At 40.5% G+C, this 20,808-nt stretch overlaps 1 protein-coding gene across 1 annotated transcript in view; it reads left to right on the top strand.

Annotated features, from left to right (window-relative positions):
- Nucleotides 1-846: 846 nt before the first annotated feature.
- Nucleotides 847-20,808, top strand: part of CRACDL (CRACD like) — a 35,825-nt gene continuing 15,863 nt past the window's right edge. The window contains exons 1-7 of the mRNA XM_077807114.1: nucleotides 847-913; nucleotides 2,029-2,197; nucleotides 6,613-6,748; nucleotides 7,482-7,646; nucleotides 8,330-8,398; nucleotides 11,781-12,011; nucleotides 14,193-15,819. Coding sequence (XP_077663240.1) covers nucleotides 847-913; nucleotides 2,029-2,197; nucleotides 6,613-6,748; nucleotides 7,482-7,646; nucleotides 8,330-8,398; nucleotides 11,781-12,011; nucleotides 14,193-15,819 — 2,464 coding nt within the window. The remainder of the gene's footprint in view (nucleotides 914-2,028; nucleotides 2,198-6,612; nucleotides 6,749-7,481; nucleotides 7,647-8,329; nucleotides 8,399-11,780; nucleotides 12,012-14,192; nucleotides 15,820-20,808) is intronic.

Here is a 20,808-nt window from a genome sequence, read left to right on the forward strand (position 1 = left end):
GTTTTGGCAAACAAAGCCAACCTCCAGATGAGGAGGAAAAAGGAGCACAGGTGCTCTGAAATAGAATTTTAAATTATAAATATTTGTTTTGTCACCAAGCCTGGGACATGTATTTCTTTAGAAATATTTAGTAATTAGATTTTTTTTTATGGACAGAACTATGATTTAGGAATCGTCTTACTATTTTAAAAGAAAATCATTACACATATAATGAACTGTGATTAGATGTTCATTATTTTAATTTTGACTTATATTTCTACATTGTTCTGGTGAGTAAATGAATTTTAAAAAGGCTGTCACCCTTTTGTGAATTTGTCAAAAAAAAAAAAAAGAAACTATACAACAATGGGCCACAATCCTTCAGTTTAAATTTAATTGAAATAAAATAAAACTACATTCAGTATACTTTTCTAATAGTATTTGTCCATGTAAACAGATGCTCTAGTTACAACAGAGAAGTTATGAGATCCCTAATGGGTAAGGAACGCAGAAACACAATTGCAAATAGGAAGGGAAATAGGCCGTGAAGTAAATTCTCTCTGAAGAGGTGGTTCACACACTATGGAAAAAGTTTGGGACCTCATTTTCTGTCAGCTGAGGCCAGTGACAGAACTCTCATAGAATGAAATGGGAGCAGGATTGGGAGTTGTCTTAATAACTTGCTACATCCTATGGAATTCATTCCAATATTAACTAAAGCACTTTGCCCTATGACTTATTTTTATCATTCTGGGTGTATACACTTAGGTGCATCAGTGTAAAATGGTCATTTGATGATTGTAAACTAACTTTTCTTTGAAACGAATAAACACCTTCCACTTCCCTCCCTTTTTTAGTGACTATCACATGAGTTCCACAAGGATAATGGATGCTAAATTGCGAGAGGCTGAAGGATGTGGTGAGGACAATTCAGGTACAGTGCCTACTTTCCATCTGTATATGAAAAGTATTCATTTACTGTTAAGAATTCTTGAGTTTCAGTATCTTTTGGTCTTCTCACAGTAATGATTCTATTTATTTATGGAATGCGCTTATGCTCTCTCTCTCTCTCTGAGTTACAATTTTGGGACATTTTCAGATGCTTAAATTAAAACACTTTCTTAGGGTGAAATTCAGATGTGGTGTAAATGGCATAATTCTTTTCACTTCAGTGGACTTGCAGCATGTCTGAGTTTTGGCCCTTTGTCTCTGTTGACTGTTATAATCTCTGCTGTTCGAAACGTGTGCCCATCCTGGATTAGTTTGCATGATGTCCCTGCAAGACACCTCTGCGAGTGTGTTGGGTTTTTGTTGTTGGATTGCTTTGGGTAAAACACTAATTTTTATCACGAGAAGATTGCAATTATCTCTATTTAAGCTCCCTCCCCTCTGAGCAGCACAGCATCACTTTTCAAGATTATTGCTTGATTCCTATTTTAATATTCTGAGAACCAATGAGTTACATAATTACCATCTAAAATATTCTGGATTTGTTATAAAACTGATATTATTAAAAGCATTAGCCTCCTGACACTGCATTTTCCACCTAAAGGTGACATTTTTGCATTTAAATTAGTTTTGCCATTTGGAAACAAGCCTTTCCAGAACTTAACTGTTTAGTTTGCTAAATAACAACACTGAGTTTCCAAACTGTAATTTAAATCTCTGCATCCCAATCAGTTAACACAGTGGTTTTTCTTCATAGTGTAATTATATTAAATCTTATCTGAAGAGGCAGGTGGAACCAGTATTGGAAAAGATCCTATTTCCTGTATTATAGGTTATTTCTAACATGCCATAGGCATCACAATGCATTCCTCCAGCTAATAATAATAATAATACCTTGCAATCAATTTAGACTTGAGAGACCTGTTAATACAAAACAAAAAAACAAAAAACAAAAAAATCCAACCCCACAGTGGGCCAGGTTGCTTCTCCCGAGAAAAACTTCTTATGAAGAAATCTAAGAAAAAAGTCATAATTCTCTATTAAATTCTATTGGAATTTTAAAACTATCATATAGACTTTCCTTAATATTTCTTTATTTAGGAAAGAAAAAGTCAAAGTTCAAATCTTTCAAAAAGTTCTTTGGGAAAAGGAAAAGGAAAGAGACCTTACCATCTTCCGGGAGCATCACTCTGAAACCATGTCAGTCAGCTAGTGATGTCACAGCCCCAGAGTCCAGGCACATTGACTATGATTCTGAAGATGAACTTGAGTAAGTCTTACTTTTATTCACAAACAAACAAGTAATTGCTTTTCCAAAAGACAGAATGATGTTTATGGATTAAATATCCAAGTGCTTACCTCCAACTGTTACTCAAAAAGCTACATTCTGAGGCACCTCACTTTCTTTAGGAAAATACTGATGATAATGGGGAAATTGCAAGTAAATGTGATTTACGTGCAACAGTTACTAGTATCTTATCTGAGGAGAAATAAACTTGATGATAAAGTTTTCAAAAGTGCCTAAGTGACTTAGGCTCCTAAGTCCTATTTTCAAAACTGACTCTCGGGAATTTAGGTACCTCAATCTCATTGAAAGTCAATGGAATTTCAGCTCCTATGGAACAGAGTTGCAAAGGTATTTGTGCTCTTCAAGATAGAGATAGGCACCTAGTGGAATTTTCAAAAGTGTCTAAACAGGTTAGGCATCTAAATGCCATTGAAACTAATGAGAGCTAGATGCCTAATACGCCTAGGCACTTCTGCAAATCTCACTAGGGCTTCTTTCTGAATCTTTAGGAATGTAAATGTTGTTGAAAATCTGACCCAAAGTCTGTTTTGAAAATGGGAACTAAGCTCCTAAATCACGTAGGTGCTTTTGAAAAGTTTTCCCTAATTTTTAATCTGTAACATGTAAACTATATGAGGCATATGGTGTAAAATTAAAACATTTGATTGAATATACAGACAGAGGGAAAGGCCCATTATTCATTGCAATGCACTGCCTTGAGTAGGGTTGACTGCTTAGAAAGAAAGTTTTTGTTTTAATGAACAGTATTTCCTCATGAACAAGATTCTGGTTATTCCAGAGATTACATAGCAGAGGAAAAGAGATGCTATTTTTGCAAGTGTGGATAGGTCCTGGAGATCGAACCTTCCAAAATGTACTGTCCATTAGAGTGACATTAGACAGTATTGCCACTAGGCAGCGCCACACAACCAAATAATCTTTTAATAAAAAAATTTGCATTTTGTAGTATTGGCAGTAGTAGCATTACTCCTGCTTGGGCTTTAATGTGAAGGCGTGGGTGTTACCCCAGAGTGTCTAAACTGGCAGCAATAGATACAGCAGAGTTGTTGCATTCTTGCTCAACAAAAATCCTTAAGAACAGTAATGGCCAGACCTTCCCTACGTGCTCTGTAACTCAGTCTTGTCATGTGGCAATGTGTGTATAGCCCTCTGACCTTGCTCACATGCTCTATTTTTGTTAAATTGTTGTTTTTTATTCTTTTTTGTGTAAAAACAAAGGCAATAAAATACTCTGAAAGAAAGGAAAATGAATTCTCTCTCTCACAATTTGTTCGGACATTTGTAAACCTCCAACGTCCATCTAGAAGGTTTACATGTCCAGAAAGAAGATGGAGCAATTAGAAAACAAGGATACATGTGCTCATACAACATTGCTTCTCCAGTTGTTGTTTCAGTCTTGTAAAATGTAGGTGCATAAAGGAGCTGTAATGCCCCTGACTGGCACTTACTTAGCAAATTGCTATAGATCTCTCTCTGACCTTGTCCGCATTACAGAGATCACATTTTCACTTAGATAAACTGTTCTTGTAATGTCTCTAATGTATTGGGCACAAGCAGCAGGCTTTCCTTCCTTTTGCAGCTGGAATACAGATTATCTCTTTCCCCCTATTGTTTTATCAAATATATTTATAGCTACTACTGCAAGGAAAATTTCACTCTTCATTCATGTTTGTGTTCCCTTATGTCCCTCTGGCTGTATCTCAGTTTCAGGGCTACACAATTTTGTTCTGATATTTTTATTTACTGGTGGTAGTATTTTTTTTTTATAATCTCTTCAAGATTCCAATGCCATAAAGAAACTAATAGCTGTGAGAGTCCCAAAGTGTCACATTAAGATTTGCTATATTCTTTGGTTTGCTTTATTTAAAAAGAAAGAGGGGGGAAGAAGCAAATCTATATGCACACATTTCAGATCTCTAGGCGCTGTGGTAGTACAAATAAATAATAACACCATCAGTTAAACAGAGGCAGATACACAATTGCCAGTATTTTGGATGTCATTAGCAGGGTTACCAGCCAGCCAGTGCTACTATCCTGCCATGCAATGAAAATTACCAGGACAGAGTCTTACCTGAATGACCCATAGAACTGCCCAACAGTTCTCTGGAAGAAACAAGGCATTTGATTCACCCTGTGCAACATTTGTAGAAGCAGTTACTTGCTAGTCCCCTCAGAAATAAGAAGTAAAATGAAGGAGTCTCACATCTCCACGACAAGCCCACAAGCAGCGTCCACAAAAACTGTAGTCCACAAGCTCCACTGAGACTAGTAGCATTGCATTCATAGGTTCCAATATTGCTACCAGTTCTGCATGGATGAGTCTATCCGCATGGAGTCCAATTGAAGTCATAGAATCATAGAATATCAGGGTTGGAAGGGACCTCAGGAGGTCATCTAGTCCAACCCCCTGCTCAAAGCATGACCAATCCCCAATTAAATCATCCCAGCCAGGGCTTCGTCAAGCCTGACCTTAAAAACTTCTAAAGAAGGAGATTCTACCACCTCCCTAGGTAACGCATTCCAGTGTTTCACCACCCTTCTAGTGAAAAAGTTTTTCCTAATATCCAACCTAAACCTCCCCCACTGCAACTTGAGACCATTATTCCTTGTCCTGTCCTCTTCCACCACTGAGAATAGTCTAGAACCATCCTCTCTGGAACCACCTCTCAGGTAGTTGAAAGCAGCTATCAAATCCCCCCTCATTCTTCTCTTCTGCAGATTAAACAATCCCAGTTCCCTCAGCCTCTCCTCATAAGTCATGTGTTCCAGACCCCTAATCATTTTTGTTGCCCTTCGCTGGACTCTCTCCAATTTATCCACATCCTTCTTGTAGTGTGGGGCCCAAAACTGGACACAGTACTCCAGATGAGGCCTCACCAATGTCGAATAGAGGGGAACGATCACGTCCCTCGATCTGCTCGCTATGCCCCTACTTATACAGCCCAAAATGCCATTGGCCTTCTTGGCAACAAGGGCACACTGCTGACTCATATCCAGCTTCTCGTCCAATGTCACCCCTAGGTCCTTTTCCGCAGAACTGCTGCCTAGCCATTCGGTCCCTAGTCTGTAGTTGTGCATTGGGTTCTTCCGTCCTAAGTGCAGGACCCTGCACTTATCCTTATTGAACCTCATCAGATTTCTTTTGGCCCAATCCTCCAATTTGTCTAGGTCCCTCTGTATCCTATCCCTGCCCTCCAGCGTATCTACCACTCCTCCCAGTTTAGTATCATCTGCAAATTTGCTGAGAGTGCAATCCACACCATCCTCCAGATCATTTATGAAGATATTGAACAAAACCGGCCCCAGGACTGACCCGGGGGGCACTCCACTTGACACCGGCTGCCAACTAGACATGGAGCCATTGATCACTACCCGTTGAGCCCGACAATCTAGCCAACTTTCTACCCACCTTATAGTGCATTCATCCAGCCCATACTTCTATGTCACTTCAGTCAGTGGGACTCTGTATGATTAGAAGTGTCCACTCTTACCGATCCACTTGCAGGATCCGGGCCATAATATCCATGGCTCAGATTGTCCTCTCCCCGCCTCCCATCCAATCAAAATTGCCCCACCGTCTCCAAACAGAATTACCAGCCTTAACCTAGCAGATCCTAGGGGATCCATGGGAGTCTAGAAACAGGTCCCATATAGCCAATGTAGCAGCCCTTCGCCCCAACTCCACTGGAGTTGTCGCCAGGATTCCTCTCTTTTCTCTCCTACCCCCATGCCATGGCTTTCCCCTGAAGGAAACAGATCAGTGAAAATGTTAGTACAGGCTGGTGGATGGGCAATCTGTACATGGAGAACCTTATCGGGACTCAGGAGTGTAAAAGGGAATAAGTAGTGCACACAGATGTATGTGTAAATTTTGTATGGAGAAACATTATAATTTTAATAGAGAAGAAAGTAGGAGGGTTCCATAGAGGCTATTCTAAAAACACTTAAAATTTAATAGAGGACAATATCCTTTCCATAGTTTTTTTTTTCCTTTTGTTCTGAATCCTATATAATTTATAATTCTTTATTAAATGTTGTAGGATTCTTAAAGGAAAACCCACTTTAGAAATTGTAATTATTGATTAAATTCTGTAGGGTTTTACTTCCAGGATTTTAGTAGTCTGTTTTATCAACATTACAGATGTCATTGCTTTCAAGTTGTTTTCTTTTTAAGGTACTACACAGGTTTATTTGACTGTTGTAACCATTGTTTTCAATCAGCAATTTAGAATTTTAGGCATAACAAATGATAAGCAACATTTATCTGATATCTCCATTTACAAGATCCTCTTTAGTTAATCTAAGAATTAAGTATCCGGTAAAAGGATTAAAAAAACAAGCGTATACATGTTCACTAGCTTATTATATTATCCTAGGTCCCACACAGGTATTATGGGAAGCAGAGCTTTATCACATGACAGCATTTTCATTCCTGAGCCTGCGCAAGAGCCTGCTAGGCCCGTACGAGTGTTTTCTCAGGAAAATGTTTCCGATCGGATTAGAGCTTTGCAGGTAACATAAGACATTCTTTTAAAATATTAGAAATTGAGTTTCTTTCAAACTTGACTTTTTAGAATTGTCTGTAACTGAACATTTGGTTTCTACTAAATAACAATAATTACATTAGGGCGGTGGTTCTCAAACTGTGGGTCGGGACCCCAAAGTGGGTCTCAACCCCCTTTGAATGGGGTCGCCAGGGCTGGCTGAGACTTGCTGGGACCCAGGGCTGAAGTCCGAGCCCCACTGCCCAGGGCCGAAGCCAAAGCCCAAGGGCTTCAGCCCTGGGCAGCAGGGCTCAGGTTACAGGCCCCCTGACTAGGGGCTGAAGCCCTTGATCTTAAACTTTGGCCCCCCGGCCCGGAGCAGTGGGGCTCAGACTTTGTCCTCCACCTCCCAGGACAGTGGGCGGGCTCAGGCTTCGGTCCCCTCTCCTGGGGTCGTGAAGTAATTTTTGTTGTCGTAAGGGGGGTCGCGGTGCAATGAAGTTTGAGAAACCCAGCATAATTAGTGCATAATTTGTTAATCCGACAACATTACTATATCTTGATTCAATCTAAATTATAGTGGTAAGGTATATGAGCTGTCTGGTACCCAGGGAGAACCGGAAATGGAGGTGCTCTATGCTCTGGCTCATTAAATTGTATCTTGTTGTGTAGAGTTAAAATCAAAATAAATCATTGGAGTGGACAGAGTCAGATAATGTGGAAAAAAAACATTCAAAATGTACTTCCATGTCATATTGCAGTTGAAACTCCAACACAGCATGAAACTGGGGCCTCCTCCTCCATTTGGAATTCGTGCAAAGCGGATGGATGATGCTGGGACTAGTTCTGAAGATGATGGGTTACCCAGGAGTCCTCCAGAAATATCTTTGCTACATGAAATTTTAAGTTCCAGCACAGCAACAAGGGTGAGTAGATTGTGATATTGACAATCTCAACATTTACTGGACTAGACTTTCCTATTTGAGCATCCTTTTTTTGTATGAAAGGGCAGGATAAAGGACTCAGTTTGCTGTCCTTCATCAAGTTTGCTCTCTCTTCATCAGAACTGGTTGGACTTCTTCAAACATCTATGCATAAAACCATATGGGTGATAGGTTGTCAGCTGCAGTAGCTCCTAGAGGAATGTTTGTGTCCCTCTTCTATTTTGATTGTGGTTATATGCCAGTTATGTGTATTGGGTTATTATAGCCAGCCACTGTAGCAGTCCAGAGAGAGTGAGTTTTCAGGAATTACAAAATAGCCAGGAATAAAAAATGTCTGAAAAATCTGGAGTCTCTTCAGAATCAGTCAATAAAAGCAGAGCACTCTCACTCTTAACATTGTGTCCTCCAGCATGGGAAGAAAAAACTTTCAAGAATTTGTAATTATTTTTAAAATGTAATTTTGCTATGCAGTATTTAATGAAGCCTTCATTCTTTTCCTGAGTCTCTTATGTTTTATATTTGCAAGGTCCTCACTAATTCTTGAACTTGGTAGCAGTACTGGACTGTAGCTTAGATTGTGTGTGTGTGTGTGTGTAGATGTTTTCTGTTACTAATCATCTCATTTGTCATCTTTTACTGAAGCTCTTCCTCATTCCATTCCACAGTTCTCTGACTCTCACAAGCACCCTAGCTCTTTGAGTTTAGCTGGAACAGGCAGTGAAGAAGAAGAACAGGTAACTTCCACCAAATATATTAAGAAGCAAGCAACATATATGTTAGTCTTTTAAGGAAATGTAAGGAATAAATATGTTACTTTGTTGCCTGTTTGCTGGAAGAACAACCTTTTGTATATACCTGTTTGCTTTTTTTGATGCTTGTCCTACTAACATTAAAAGTTGCAATTCTTTATCAACAGAATTCTCTAATGCCAAAGAATTATTGATGATGATGATAAAAAGTCAAAAAGAGAACAAACAAGTACATTTGAACACCTAAAATGCAGGAATTCTGCAGAGGATTTAACAAAATTTCTGACTGCCCGAATCTATGGAGTTAGTTCATGGTCAGGATTTATTGGTGACTCCTGGGCATGAATTTTAGACAGTGGCTTTCCCCCTTTTATGCTTAAAGATCTTGTATGTTGTGAAGGCTATTTGTTTTAAAAAATTCTTCATACTGTAATACTGAGGGATAATAATAGTAGTGGTAATAATGATGATAATAATAATAATTAAAGACCCCTTCTGGTATATCACCCATCTCAAAATCTCGAAGCACTTTACAAACATGAATGAATTTAGCCTCCAAACACATAGATAAACTTAGCCTGTGAGACTGATATCATTATCTGCATTTTACAGATGAGGAAACTGAGGCAAAGAGAGCTAAATGAGGTGCCCAAACAGAGGTAGTCTGTTGCACAGCCATGAATAAAACTCAGATCCTCTGAGTCCCAGTCCCCTGCTTTGACTACAAAACCACCCCATCCTCTTACATTGGTGCAGTAACACTTGGTCTGGTAATAGTGATTAGCATTGCTACTTAGGAGACCTGGGTTCAGACTTTAGTCAGTATCTGTCCACCTGACACAGCATGAGCTGGGGATTCTTCTGTGGTGATGTCTGCAGTCCTTGAGGAAAAGTGAATAGATGCCTTTCTTCAATCAGCACTAAATCATTCTGGTTGATTGAAAAGTGGTTTTGACAGGTTCTGAAGAGTCTCAGTTAGTCCTCCTCAGCTGCATTATGGTGGATGCAATGCCGGGGTGGGGGGGTAAAGCGAGGAGCAATTTTGAGATGGGGGGGAGGGAATTGCAAAGGAAAAATAAAAAAGCTGGCCAGTTCTAAATTGACTGTTATGTGATAATCATGCAAAATATACTTTTAAATCCCATTTAGATGACACAGATTGCTGGCATCTTTTCCTCTTCACTATATATTTCACATAAAACTATTTGAAATGCTGCTTGTTACTCAGCAAAGTGAAATTTTAACCCATTTCAGAAAAAAAGGAAATAACCCTTTTCTTTTTCTTTTTCTGAAAACAGGTGTAAATACGTTGTAAATGTGTTTTGGTCGATTCATGATACACCCAGAAAGTGGCACAGCACAAATGCATTCCTGCCAGTGCAGGCTTTAGCAACAGCTTCTAAGAGATTGGGCTTCTTTAGGAGAGGGGAGGAGACACATCACCCCAGTGACAGTGCAAGACCTCCCTCCTGGGCTGTGGGAGGGCACAAGCTGGGCAGCACGACCTGCTACACCTTGAAAAAGATGTAGCTAGAGTCGTCGTCCTCCCCATTCACAACAGCACAGCTTTGTTGGTTTGAAGAGGGAAGACGGTGCTGTGGCCTCACCTCCACTGGATACTCCCCCTCTGGGGCCGGCTCCCCTGCAATGGCCTCGCGCCCTGTTCTCACCAGTGCAGCCAGCTGAATGATGGTTGTCCCCTACCACTGTGCGCTGCTTGGGAAGGGCTTTCTCAACCTTCTCCCCCCCTTATACACACACACAAGGCCAGCCATACCCGGACGTACGATCTCTGCAGCAAATATACATCTGAAACTCACTTCGAATGCTGTATTTTAAGTGAAGCGACAGAAACTGTGTTCTTTATTTTTCTAATCTAATGATCAGTGTTAGTATTACCTAAGGTCCGATCTCCAAGTGATCAAGGAGAAAGGGGTGGGGAAGGTGGGCTTCGCGCATTCATGTCAGTCGTTCAGGCGAGCAAGGAGCTGAAATGTCAACGTATTCACTGTAAGGTACTAATGTGTAATGTCCCCATGTATCATTGTTACACATTAGCAAATTGCAGATATCATAGAGAAAACTTCAGTCCAAATTAGTTAAAACATCCCTTAGCTGGCATAATTGAGTTATCCGCGCGCCCCCCCCTTTCTTTTTTAAATACAGAATGATTGGAGATCCAGCTGTCACTTAAGTTTGTGGGAGTTTTTCCATTGATTTGAATAGGAGCAGGAACAGATCTTTTATATACAAAAGAATACCTGTTTGGCTGCAGTGCATAAAGCAGTTTTTTGGCACATTGGATACAAATGTTCATTTTTCTCCATAAGCAAAATAAATATTTCACGGCTCTTATTTGAGAGAAACTGTATATAACTGTCAGCAGCCTACCATACTTGGGTAGCAGCGCAAAGCACAATGAAGAGGAAAACTGCGATAAGGGAATATACTTCAGTTTCAAGCTACCACAGGACTGCTATAAACAGTGATAGGAGATTATTTTAAAGTTATGGCTGATACCTTGGCAATATCCTCTTTTTTTTGTCTTATTTTGAAGAATTTAATTATTGAAAAAGAAAAATCACTTTTAAAAATTCATTTTGTAAGATGATCCTAATTTCATACCTGAATGGGAATTGAGAATTATGCAAAAACCTTGGGATTTATATATTAAATTTATGGAAGGCTGAAAAGTTGAACTCCTCTAGCAGGAAAGTACCAGATCCTAAAGATACCAAGAGCATTATTTCTGGATAGATTGTTGTACTGGCTGGAAGTTCCAGGCTGCGAGCAGGCCATGATACTTTATTTTGGGGTGGGGTGGGGGGAGGGGGATGAAATATTCCATTTGGGGTAAAAATGTCACAGATTTTCCTAATGGAAATAAACTGAAAAAATGCACAGTAGGTTAAATATTGGGGACACTAATCTTTGACGTTGTTTTCTTAAAGAGAGGGTTGTAGGATTGGAACGGGACGTGCCCCTGTATGACTGGAATGCAGAAAGGTTCTAGCCCCGTAGGTTGTGGGTAGGAGTCAGAAAGGGAGCTGACCCAGGAGGATTGGCCTTTGAAGTTTTTCCTAATTTCCTTTCTCAGATGTGTTGACTCTTTTTTCGTTTGTTTTAGGTCTGCTATTTAATGGTGAAGCATTCCTTTCCAATAGACTGGATATTGCAATCTTCTAGCTATTAAAATGCAAAACTGCTATCACAGTATTTCATGTGCAAAAGCTAGTAATTGCAGTGCAACTGAAATAAAAGTAAAAAACAAAAAAAACCCTAAACAAGTTTTTTCTCTGTAAAATTCCTATTTTCATTGCTTGATTTCATTGTTTGATGTTTTCTTTGGGATTTTTTTTTTTTTTAGGTCACATCAGGTCCTTCTTCTAGGCCCCACTCTACAGAAGGCCAACTATTCCCTAGGCATGCAAGTGCTAAAACTATATCTCCCCAAACATCTGACAGCAGCATCTCGCCAGCAGCTGATTTTGACACTCCGCCTGAATTCTCCACTTGCTTGGATAATTCTGCTGCTAAACACAAGCTTTTAATAAAACCACGGAACCAGAGATCTAGTAAAATGAGAAGACTTCCTTCGGTAATTGTAAAAATAAACAGAGAACTCAGCACTGACTTTAAACTACACATTCTTACTTGACTAGCCATTCTTATTTCAGCCTCTATAAGCATTTATTAAGTAGTGCCAGAGCTGTGAGTGGATATTTCATTGCTTTCTAATCACTAATGTTTAATAAGCGTTGTGTATGCATCTGGAATACAGCCCCTAAGGACAACGTATAAACTGCACACTGCGAGAGGGGATTACTTGTTAATTCTCTTGATATAAGGATTTATGGCTACATTTCATTTCTTCTTAAAGTTACCGTGAGGTGTTATTTCAGCGTTTAACCGTGATGATAAAGTTGAGGCTCTAGTAGCATTTGTTACTCAGTTTTGAAAAACCAGAGCATAACTTGATTGTACCATATTTTTGTGGATGGCAATTTGGTCTGTCAAATCTGACCCTTTAGAAAGAATTTTGTTGTTGGGCTTTAAAAAAATCCCCAAGGCAACTGGGACATTTTTAACTTTAGAAAGGCACGTAAATAAGAGATCACATGGCCTATGAGTGGGAGCCAAGTTCTGGTTCCTGGGAACATCGTGCGTTCTAATCCCCTTTATGTGGGACTATCCAATCACTTTACCCTTATGTGGTTTCACCAGCAAAGGTGGAAAATTTGAGCAAAAAATATGCCCTCACAAAAAAAAACATTTTTTGTACCTCAGTGAAGTTTTTCTGAGTAAAAAAGACAGCCATTGTAGAACACATTTTTCTGACTCTGTCTCAAATCTTGATTTTTTTTTAATTAAAATTGTACAGGCTCTTAATACATTATTTGCATTAGTATGTCTGGATATTTTGAACCTTGTTTAAAGACATAAATATCATTTTCCCCCAATTATGATGTCAAGAGGATTTGTTGTTTTTTCAAAACCAGTAAGCAACTTTTGTGCTTGGGAAAGCAATCTTGAGCTATGCATAGTGACAATGCAGGCTGTGTCAGAGAAGCATGAAAAGCAGCCGTGGAAAAGGCTATCTAAGCCATTCCTTTCTGCCAGTGCAGGAGTGTTGCCAAAGTATAGTCACTATTGCTTTGTCCAGTCCTGTCTTAAATAACCAGAGATAGAGCCTCCATGATTTCCCTTGGAAAGCTTTTGCACTGTCTAATAGATCTTACCAGTAGTAATTTTTTCCTCATACAATTTTCCTGAGCACTTCTGTCCTAATCTACATCCTGTTTTTATATTCCTGGACCTTTATTTGGAATAGTCTACATTTTATACTGAACTAGCATGGTAACTTTGTTGTTTGCAAAACTGGGAGTAGGATGAGACATAAGTCACTTTAGAATGCAAGCTTTGTAGTCCTCAGATTAGTACCTACATCTAAAATATGGATTTACACAATAGACTACAGTGGTTCAGTAAGCTAACAAAGGCACTGTGTGAAAATGCATATTCCACAGCTTAATAAAATGCTTTGAAATAATCCTGTATAGTCAGCCAGTTCTAAGTTCATATTTCCAAAAGGCTTACCTGATGTGTTGTCAAAAGACCTCCCAAATAAATAGATGCTTTATAAGCTTTCGTGAAATATTTTTAACTCTTGAAAGAAAACAAAAGCTACAAAAGATTGGAAGGGTGTGTCACAATTTGACTAAAGGTAAGAAGACCATCTGCTGTACATTATCGTATTGAGTACTTTTATTCTGCTATTCCCTTTGCATGGACTTGCTGCTCCAAGGTCAGGCCTTACAAAGAAGGGTTTGTGTGATGTGTAATGGCGTGATGGAGCTGCTCTTTGCCACTGGAGCACCACAATGTAGCCAAATTGCACTGGTGAATCCAGCCCCAAAAACTTGTCCCCAGAGTCCTACAGCTTCAACTTTGCTGGATATTGGCTACAGATATAAAGGCATCAAAGAGGTTAATTATGTAGGGGCAGGAAATGACGTCTTCCTTTGATTTCTTGATAGTTTGGTTAGAAAATTATTACACATATACGTAATACAGCTTGCCGAGCATAATACGATGAAATCAGCATATAGTACTTAAATATAAACTAATTAGCTATGTGTGTTCAAGACAGGGACTGTCTTCCTCTATCTTTGGAAAGCAGTTGCCAGAGTGTGGGCTCTGCCACAGTCTAAACAATAAATAAAAGTGTGTGAAGTTATAAAGAAATAATAAAATCTTAATAATTGTTTGCTCTTTGTAGCGGACCCAATCAGAGTCTCTGAATGACTTGAGCTGCACCCCAGAGGAAGAGGAGCACGATGGAAGAGAGATGCTGACAGACTTGACATATGAAGTCTTCACCACCAGCCATCAGAAGTTGACACACAGCACAGCTGTGACGAGTGACGTGGCCTCCTGGCAGAGACCTGAAATGCCTAAAGACTTTCCCCATGGCTCGAGACACAGAGACGAAAGGCCTCTCACACGGCAGTTCGCTTCTGAGTTTGCCATTGTACAGGAAGCCTCGTTACATGAGAATAATCCTGAGGGCTGCCAAACTATGCTGGAATTAACACATTCTAAGTCAGATTATCCTTCTCCTTTAGAGCCTAAAGAAAACGTAATCACCTTGTATCCCCCTCCGGATAGAGAAACACAAAGGGAAAAAGAGCCCTCGGGAACACTGAGTGTGTCCACCAGGAATGTGTGTGATGTGTCAGTTAATACTTTAAATCAAGAAAATAAACAGTTTCTTAATGGGTCTTCAATGAATAATCTGCTGTCTGAAGAGGATACTTCAACCAGTACTGGCAGTTTTTCTTGTTTGAGAGGGCCAGAAAAAAATGTACAGAAGGATGGTCAGATACCCATGGAAACTTCCTGTAATAAGGAAACAAAGAAGGATTCTGCTGCATTGCCAGCTTCCAGCAAGCAATTACCTGAAAGGTCTTCTCAGCTCACAGACTCACCCTGTGTTTCCTCTGACATCCCACAGCCTGCTTTGTCATTGCAGCTGGGGTCATCTGCTTCCTGGTCTCTGGAGCAAACTGCGCCCACTCAAGAACTAGCTGCATCTGACAAGGAAAACAATCAGTCCCTGGGACACAGGGAGGCAATTTGGGGGGAAAAAACAGAGAAAGTTGCCCATGAACTCAGCACCTTGAGAAAATTTTCAGTGTCATCAGCACGGGAGAGACCAAGAGCTGGCAGCCTCCACCTGAAAGAAAACTCAGAATGTGAAAGTCCATTAAATGCCAAATTACCCCTGTCAAAAAACAAGCTCTCTTCAAGAAATGATAAGTTGAAAGAGGATGTGCAGGTGGGTGCAGATCTACAGGAGGAAAAAAATAGCATTAAAAAGCAGGTGTCGCTGGCAGATTCTGACTCTGAGATCACGGGCAAAGCAGCAGACAAAATGGTGGCTGGCTGTGTTTCTCAGGCCATTGATGCAATTCCAGTGGTTTCCCAGTGCCAACCAGGCAGTGAAGATAAAAGTCCTTTTCAAGTAAAACTTAGATCCACTTCACTGTCCTTGAAAGATAGAGACAGCTCTTCACCAGAATCGAAGGGGTTTAAAAGATACAGTGCAGAGATTAATTTAGAAAAAGAGGGATTGGCATCACTTCTAAAAGGTGAAAAGGCACAGATCAAAAAAACTGCTGATGTAAATATCAATGGCTCTGTGAATGACAACATAAAATCTAAAACAAAGTCCTCTGAACAGCTTATCACAAAACCTCCATTGCCTAGGAAGCCTGTTTTGCAAAATGTAACTAATGCAAACAGTAACGTGAACGTGGAAAAGCAGGAAAAAGCCACTAAATCTCCTCAATCCAGAAGTAAAGACAGAGACTTGGAGAAAAAATCATGTCCTTCAAAAGTGCCTGGTAAGACTTCTGATACTTTATATAGTTGTCTATGCTCATTTGAATTCAGAGAGGGTTATTTTATGATCTTGAAAGGTATACTTCTCTTTGAAACAATGAAGATGACTTCTAGCAGTAACACATTCCTTACATTTGTTCCTTTGTACAGTTTACTAATCTGTTTGCCAAAGCAGAAGCATTGTATACATGCAGATGCAGTTTAATAAAAATGAAATGTTGCAACAAAAAATGAGAAATGAAACCTCTACTACTTCTCAAAGGGAAACAGAATGATATCAGCAAAGTAATGTTTCAAAATCATTTGAGTTGATCATATCTCTTTGACTTAATGGAAGCCATGCGAGATAGTCTGCAAGTTCAGTCTGCAGCAGCATCCCAGCTGTGCTCATGAAGTGATTACCCAGTGAAGTGGTTTTTCTTTTCTAGTTCCAAACACTCGCTTTCCTGGTGGTCACTGATAATGACTTAGGCCCAGGTCCTCAACTGTATTTTAGGTGCCAAACTTCAGTGAAATACCTTTGAGGATCTGACTGTTAGGCCCTGATCCTGCAACAAGCCCAGGAGTCCACCCACACAGAGGCAACTGCAGGAATGGACTCTTAATAAGAAATAGTGAAGCTTTTTGTTATGGCCAGGGTACTGGAAGAGTAGAGTTGCCAACCCACCAGGATTGGCCTGGAGTCTCCAGGGATTAAATATCTTTAATTAAAGATTATGTCATGATTAAATCTCCAGGAATATGTCCTACCAAAACTGGCAACTCTATGGAAGAGCCAAGCTCTGATCCACAAACCTATTTAAAAGAAAGTCCAAGGGGGTTAGGGTACTGTGCAATATGTTAGAATTTTTCAAAATCATCCCTTCTACCAGAGCAAGATGAAAATATGACCCTGAATACCCTACTGGCCACAGTCTGGTTTCTCACTGAGATTTCTCTGGTAAGGTAACAGGAAGTCTAATGGAATTGTTGCACATTTTGAATCTGTGTATTTTAAAGTTTAGCAATATTTTTGATATTGACTCTAAAAAAGTAACTAGAGATTTTCACAACCAGATTTGTTGAAGTACAGAGATAGGTCCAAGTCTATATCTGAATGTGAACTTCCCCAGTTCAGTGCTATTTGGATTTTGTGGTGGTGTTTGGCCCAGTACAGAAAGACCTGAGACCCAACTCACCTATTGGCCAAAGTTCAGGTGTATGTGGCCAAATCAGATGTAGTACTGTGGTCCAAATCTACCTAAGAGCTGATTTCTCCTAGGTTTAGAATGAATAAGGATTCTGTATTAAAACAAAACAAAAAACCCCCGCACCAACAGACATTTTTAACATTCTTTTGTAAGCATATTTTAGAATATATGAAAAATTGTTGCCTGACGTGACATAGAGCCATTCAATCTGGTTAGATTTAACTCCTCTTTTTATCTGAAACCCAGGGTTTGCTCATGACAATTATGTAACATTTCATTGCCGTTGCAGTAAAATGATAAACAATCTTACTGGAAATCTTGCAGAAAACTTTACTGGTTGCTCTTTAGTTATAGGGACATTGACACTGAAAATCACACCTCTTTCTGAAAATGTTATGCTTACTAGTTTGCAGCTAAAAGGACTGTAAATGAAAGAAGTTAAAGGGAAAAATTGTTTTCATTGGTTTCAATCTTCAGCTGTTGTAAATCAGTGTAGTTCTGTTGACTTCCAGGGAGCTGTGCCGATTTATACCAGCTGAGAATCTGGCCCAGAATTTACTTTGTGCCCTTTGTGTACAGCCCAGTTTCATGGTTTTGCTGATGGGCCTTTATACTTCCTATGTCACGCGCTATTCTACTGACCACATTCTCAGGCAGCACTGGGGATGTTGAGGGAGCTCAAGTGCACATTCTTCCCCAGTAATTCAGTAACAGAGCTGCTGCTGTTTCTCCATTTGGAACCAGGATGGTGTATCCTTTTCCCAGGACCCCTGCACTGAGCCAGGAAGCAAGAGCAGCTGGGAGGATGGCCATGGTGGTCCCTATCTTCCCTCTCCAGACTCCTGCACCAAGCTGGGGAGAGATGAAAGCTAAGGGGGGGAGGGTATACCTACCAGATTCCTCACTCCCCAGACCCTGGTAGTGTGCCAGGAAGCAATGGGAACCTGGTGGGGAAGCTGGAGATGGGGAGGCTCCCTGGAGCTGTTCTGCAGTTCCTGAAGTTGGGAATCCTTACCTCATTGCTGCTTAGGAGGCTGGCAAGCAAGCTTGAGTGTGTGGTTAGGAGTGGGGGTGGGGACAGACACATTTAGCAATGCTGCTCTCAGACCTGTCCTCTCTCCCTTGTTGAGAAGGCCTTTATGGATATTAGCATGGAAACAGAAAACCCCTTATCAAATATTTTTACTGGCTTTTTTTCAAAAAAAGTCATATAGTTGAAAAGCGTCTGTCAGAGCACCCGTTAAAAAATCAGCCAGTACAAAAAAAATTCAAGTTAACCACATTCATTTAACAGGAAAAGAGCTGCTGGATAGTGATTCCAAAAGTAACATTCTGCAGGTGCAAACAAGCCTTTCAGGGTATGGATGACTCAGACCTCTGGAAGACTCGTCCTTCTTTTTAACCGGGATATTGAAGGAGGTTTACTAATTGTCTAGCATGCTCAGCACATTATTTATTTATGGTCTCCCATAAACTCCTTTGAAAGGCTTTATCATTGCTTGCTCACTGTAAACAAGACTGGAATAACTGGGCTAGGGTTACAAATGTATTTAGTATATGATATGAAATACTCATACAAGAACCCTGGACTATTTCATAACTGTATGAAACCGACTAAGCATATAAAAGAAGCCATCATGCTATTTTCTATGTATTCACTGAATAGCTGTGGGGGAAGGGAATAAATAGAATTGAAATGGCTTCTGACATTTTAGCATGAGCTAACTAGGGACAATGTTAGTTTAAATATGGAACAGACTGCTCTATATTGACCTGAGGTCCAGAGTGTCTCATTGTGGACCTTTCTCCTTAGAAATCTGATCATGGCACTGTTTGTCCTGGTATTGCTTATCATGTGACACTGGGTTGGCAACATTTGCTTGTGGATACGTCGTCTTCAGTAAGATATGCAGGCTGTGCCCATCCTCACTAAATACCCAGCAGTGGCTGGGTTTGGAAGGGACATTATGCAGCACCCACTGAAGAGGTGTAGCAGCAGGTGTGCTCCCCTAATGCCCTGAGAAGCTTCTGGGGCGGTTCACTACTGCATCAGCCACCAATGCTGTTCACAGCTTATAAGGCATGGCTGAGCTCTGGCCCCTGTGATAACCAGTGAGAACAAATTAATTGATGGAGTAGTGTGCTGACCAGTATTGCAAACTGATGACATAGTCTTCAGTTATTTTATACTGTAAAAAGGCCTGCCCTCTATTCTCACCAACCTAGGAGTACATGCAAATTCATCATTCTCCTTAGCCAGTGGCAGAGACAACTCAAAGAGCTGCTATCAAACCCCTCCAGAACATAGCTCTTCAAAGGAATGTGTGGCTAGATGGACACAATCTGTTCCCAAGTATGCAAGGCCATCAGCTCTGCTCTTTCCCACTTGACACTGCATTGCATCCAAACCTCTGCTAGTTCTGGCAACAGGCCACTTCTATCCTTTAAGTTTATTAGACCTTTCAAAAGATGAGACGCTGCTGGGTGGGAAAAGAGTGCTGGTCTAATTATGCTGAATAGGGAAACAAACTGTATCGTTATTATGATGAGGTGCAGTTCACGTTTCGTGTACAGCAGTTTGGAGAGAGTAAGATTGCTATGTTTCAGAGTAACAGCCGTGTTAGTCTGTATTCGCAAAAAGAAAAGGAGTACTTGTGGCACCTTAGAGACTAACCAATTTATTTGAGCATGAGCTTTCGTGAGCTACAGCTCACTTCGATGAAGTGAGCTGTAGCTCACGAAAGCTCATGCTCAAATAAATTGGTTAGTCTCTAAGGTGCCACAAGTACTCCTTTTCTTTTTAAGATTGCTATGTTCAGTGTTCGCAACAGCAGCTTGGTCCCTTCCATTCAATGTAATCTCTAGATTTTTCCAGTTACCTGGAGAACTGGTATTAAAGTGTTTGGTAAGGTTGGTGGCATGCTGACTCCACACCCAAACACAACCAGCAGTCAAGGCTACTAGAAATGCCTGTGGAGATAGTTGGGGATGGCTTGGTGGCTGTGTGCCTTTAAATTGAACAGGAAATGTTTTAAAATAGTGTGATTGCTGTCGTCTTGGCTGGCCCTGGGGACCTCCAGGGCTAAAAGCGTGAGTCTTTACAGCTTGAGCTAAAGAGCCAAGCTCCATGGCTTGGGGCTATAGCAGATTCACATCCTCTGTGGATCAGATACAGAGCGGGACAAGTGACACACACTAACCAGTGGGTCACGGTAGCAAAAACCGTAATTAGCCCTTGTGTGAATGCACATGTGAGGATGGCACAAGCAGACTTCTGCTGCCCATTGTGCTCCCCATCTCAGAAATAGAAACAATGGAAGTCCCTGTGTCTAGGCACTGCACCATCGGTGCACCCACAGTCACTATGCACCCCAAAAGAGGGGGGCAGAGGAAGAGAAAGGGCTATACTTTTCTCATGCATATTGGCCAACAGAGCAGGGCAGGTGTACAGGGTTGGGATCAGGCTGTATCATCCACAGGCAGAATTCCTCTCTCCCTCCTAGAGATGCCGTTCGGCTCTGCACTCCCAGTGCCTGAATGCCTCTGTCAGGCCCTAACATAACATACATGTTGACTTAAAGATTACCAATACATTTTGAAAATACGTAGTTGAAAATCCGTCAGCCATCTTCACCCATCTTCACTTACTTTCCAAGACCTGAGTTCAAGGTTCTGCTTTCCTCTGCCAGAGTCAAATCAGAGTTGAGAATCCAAGTTCTCTACTGTGATGACATCAGTTATTGCAAAGGGAACACAGATTCCTGAGTTGATTTTGGCAGCCAGGGCAAAGAGATTTTGAAA

The sequence above is a fragment of the Eretmochelys imbricata genome, chromosome 1 (genome assembly GCF_965152235.1).
Source record: "Eretmochelys imbricata isolate rEreImb1 chromosome 1, rEreImb1.hap1, whole genome shotgun sequence".
NCBI classification, from domain to species: Eukaryota; Metazoa; Chordata; order Testudines; family Cheloniidae; genus Eretmochelys; species Eretmochelys imbricata.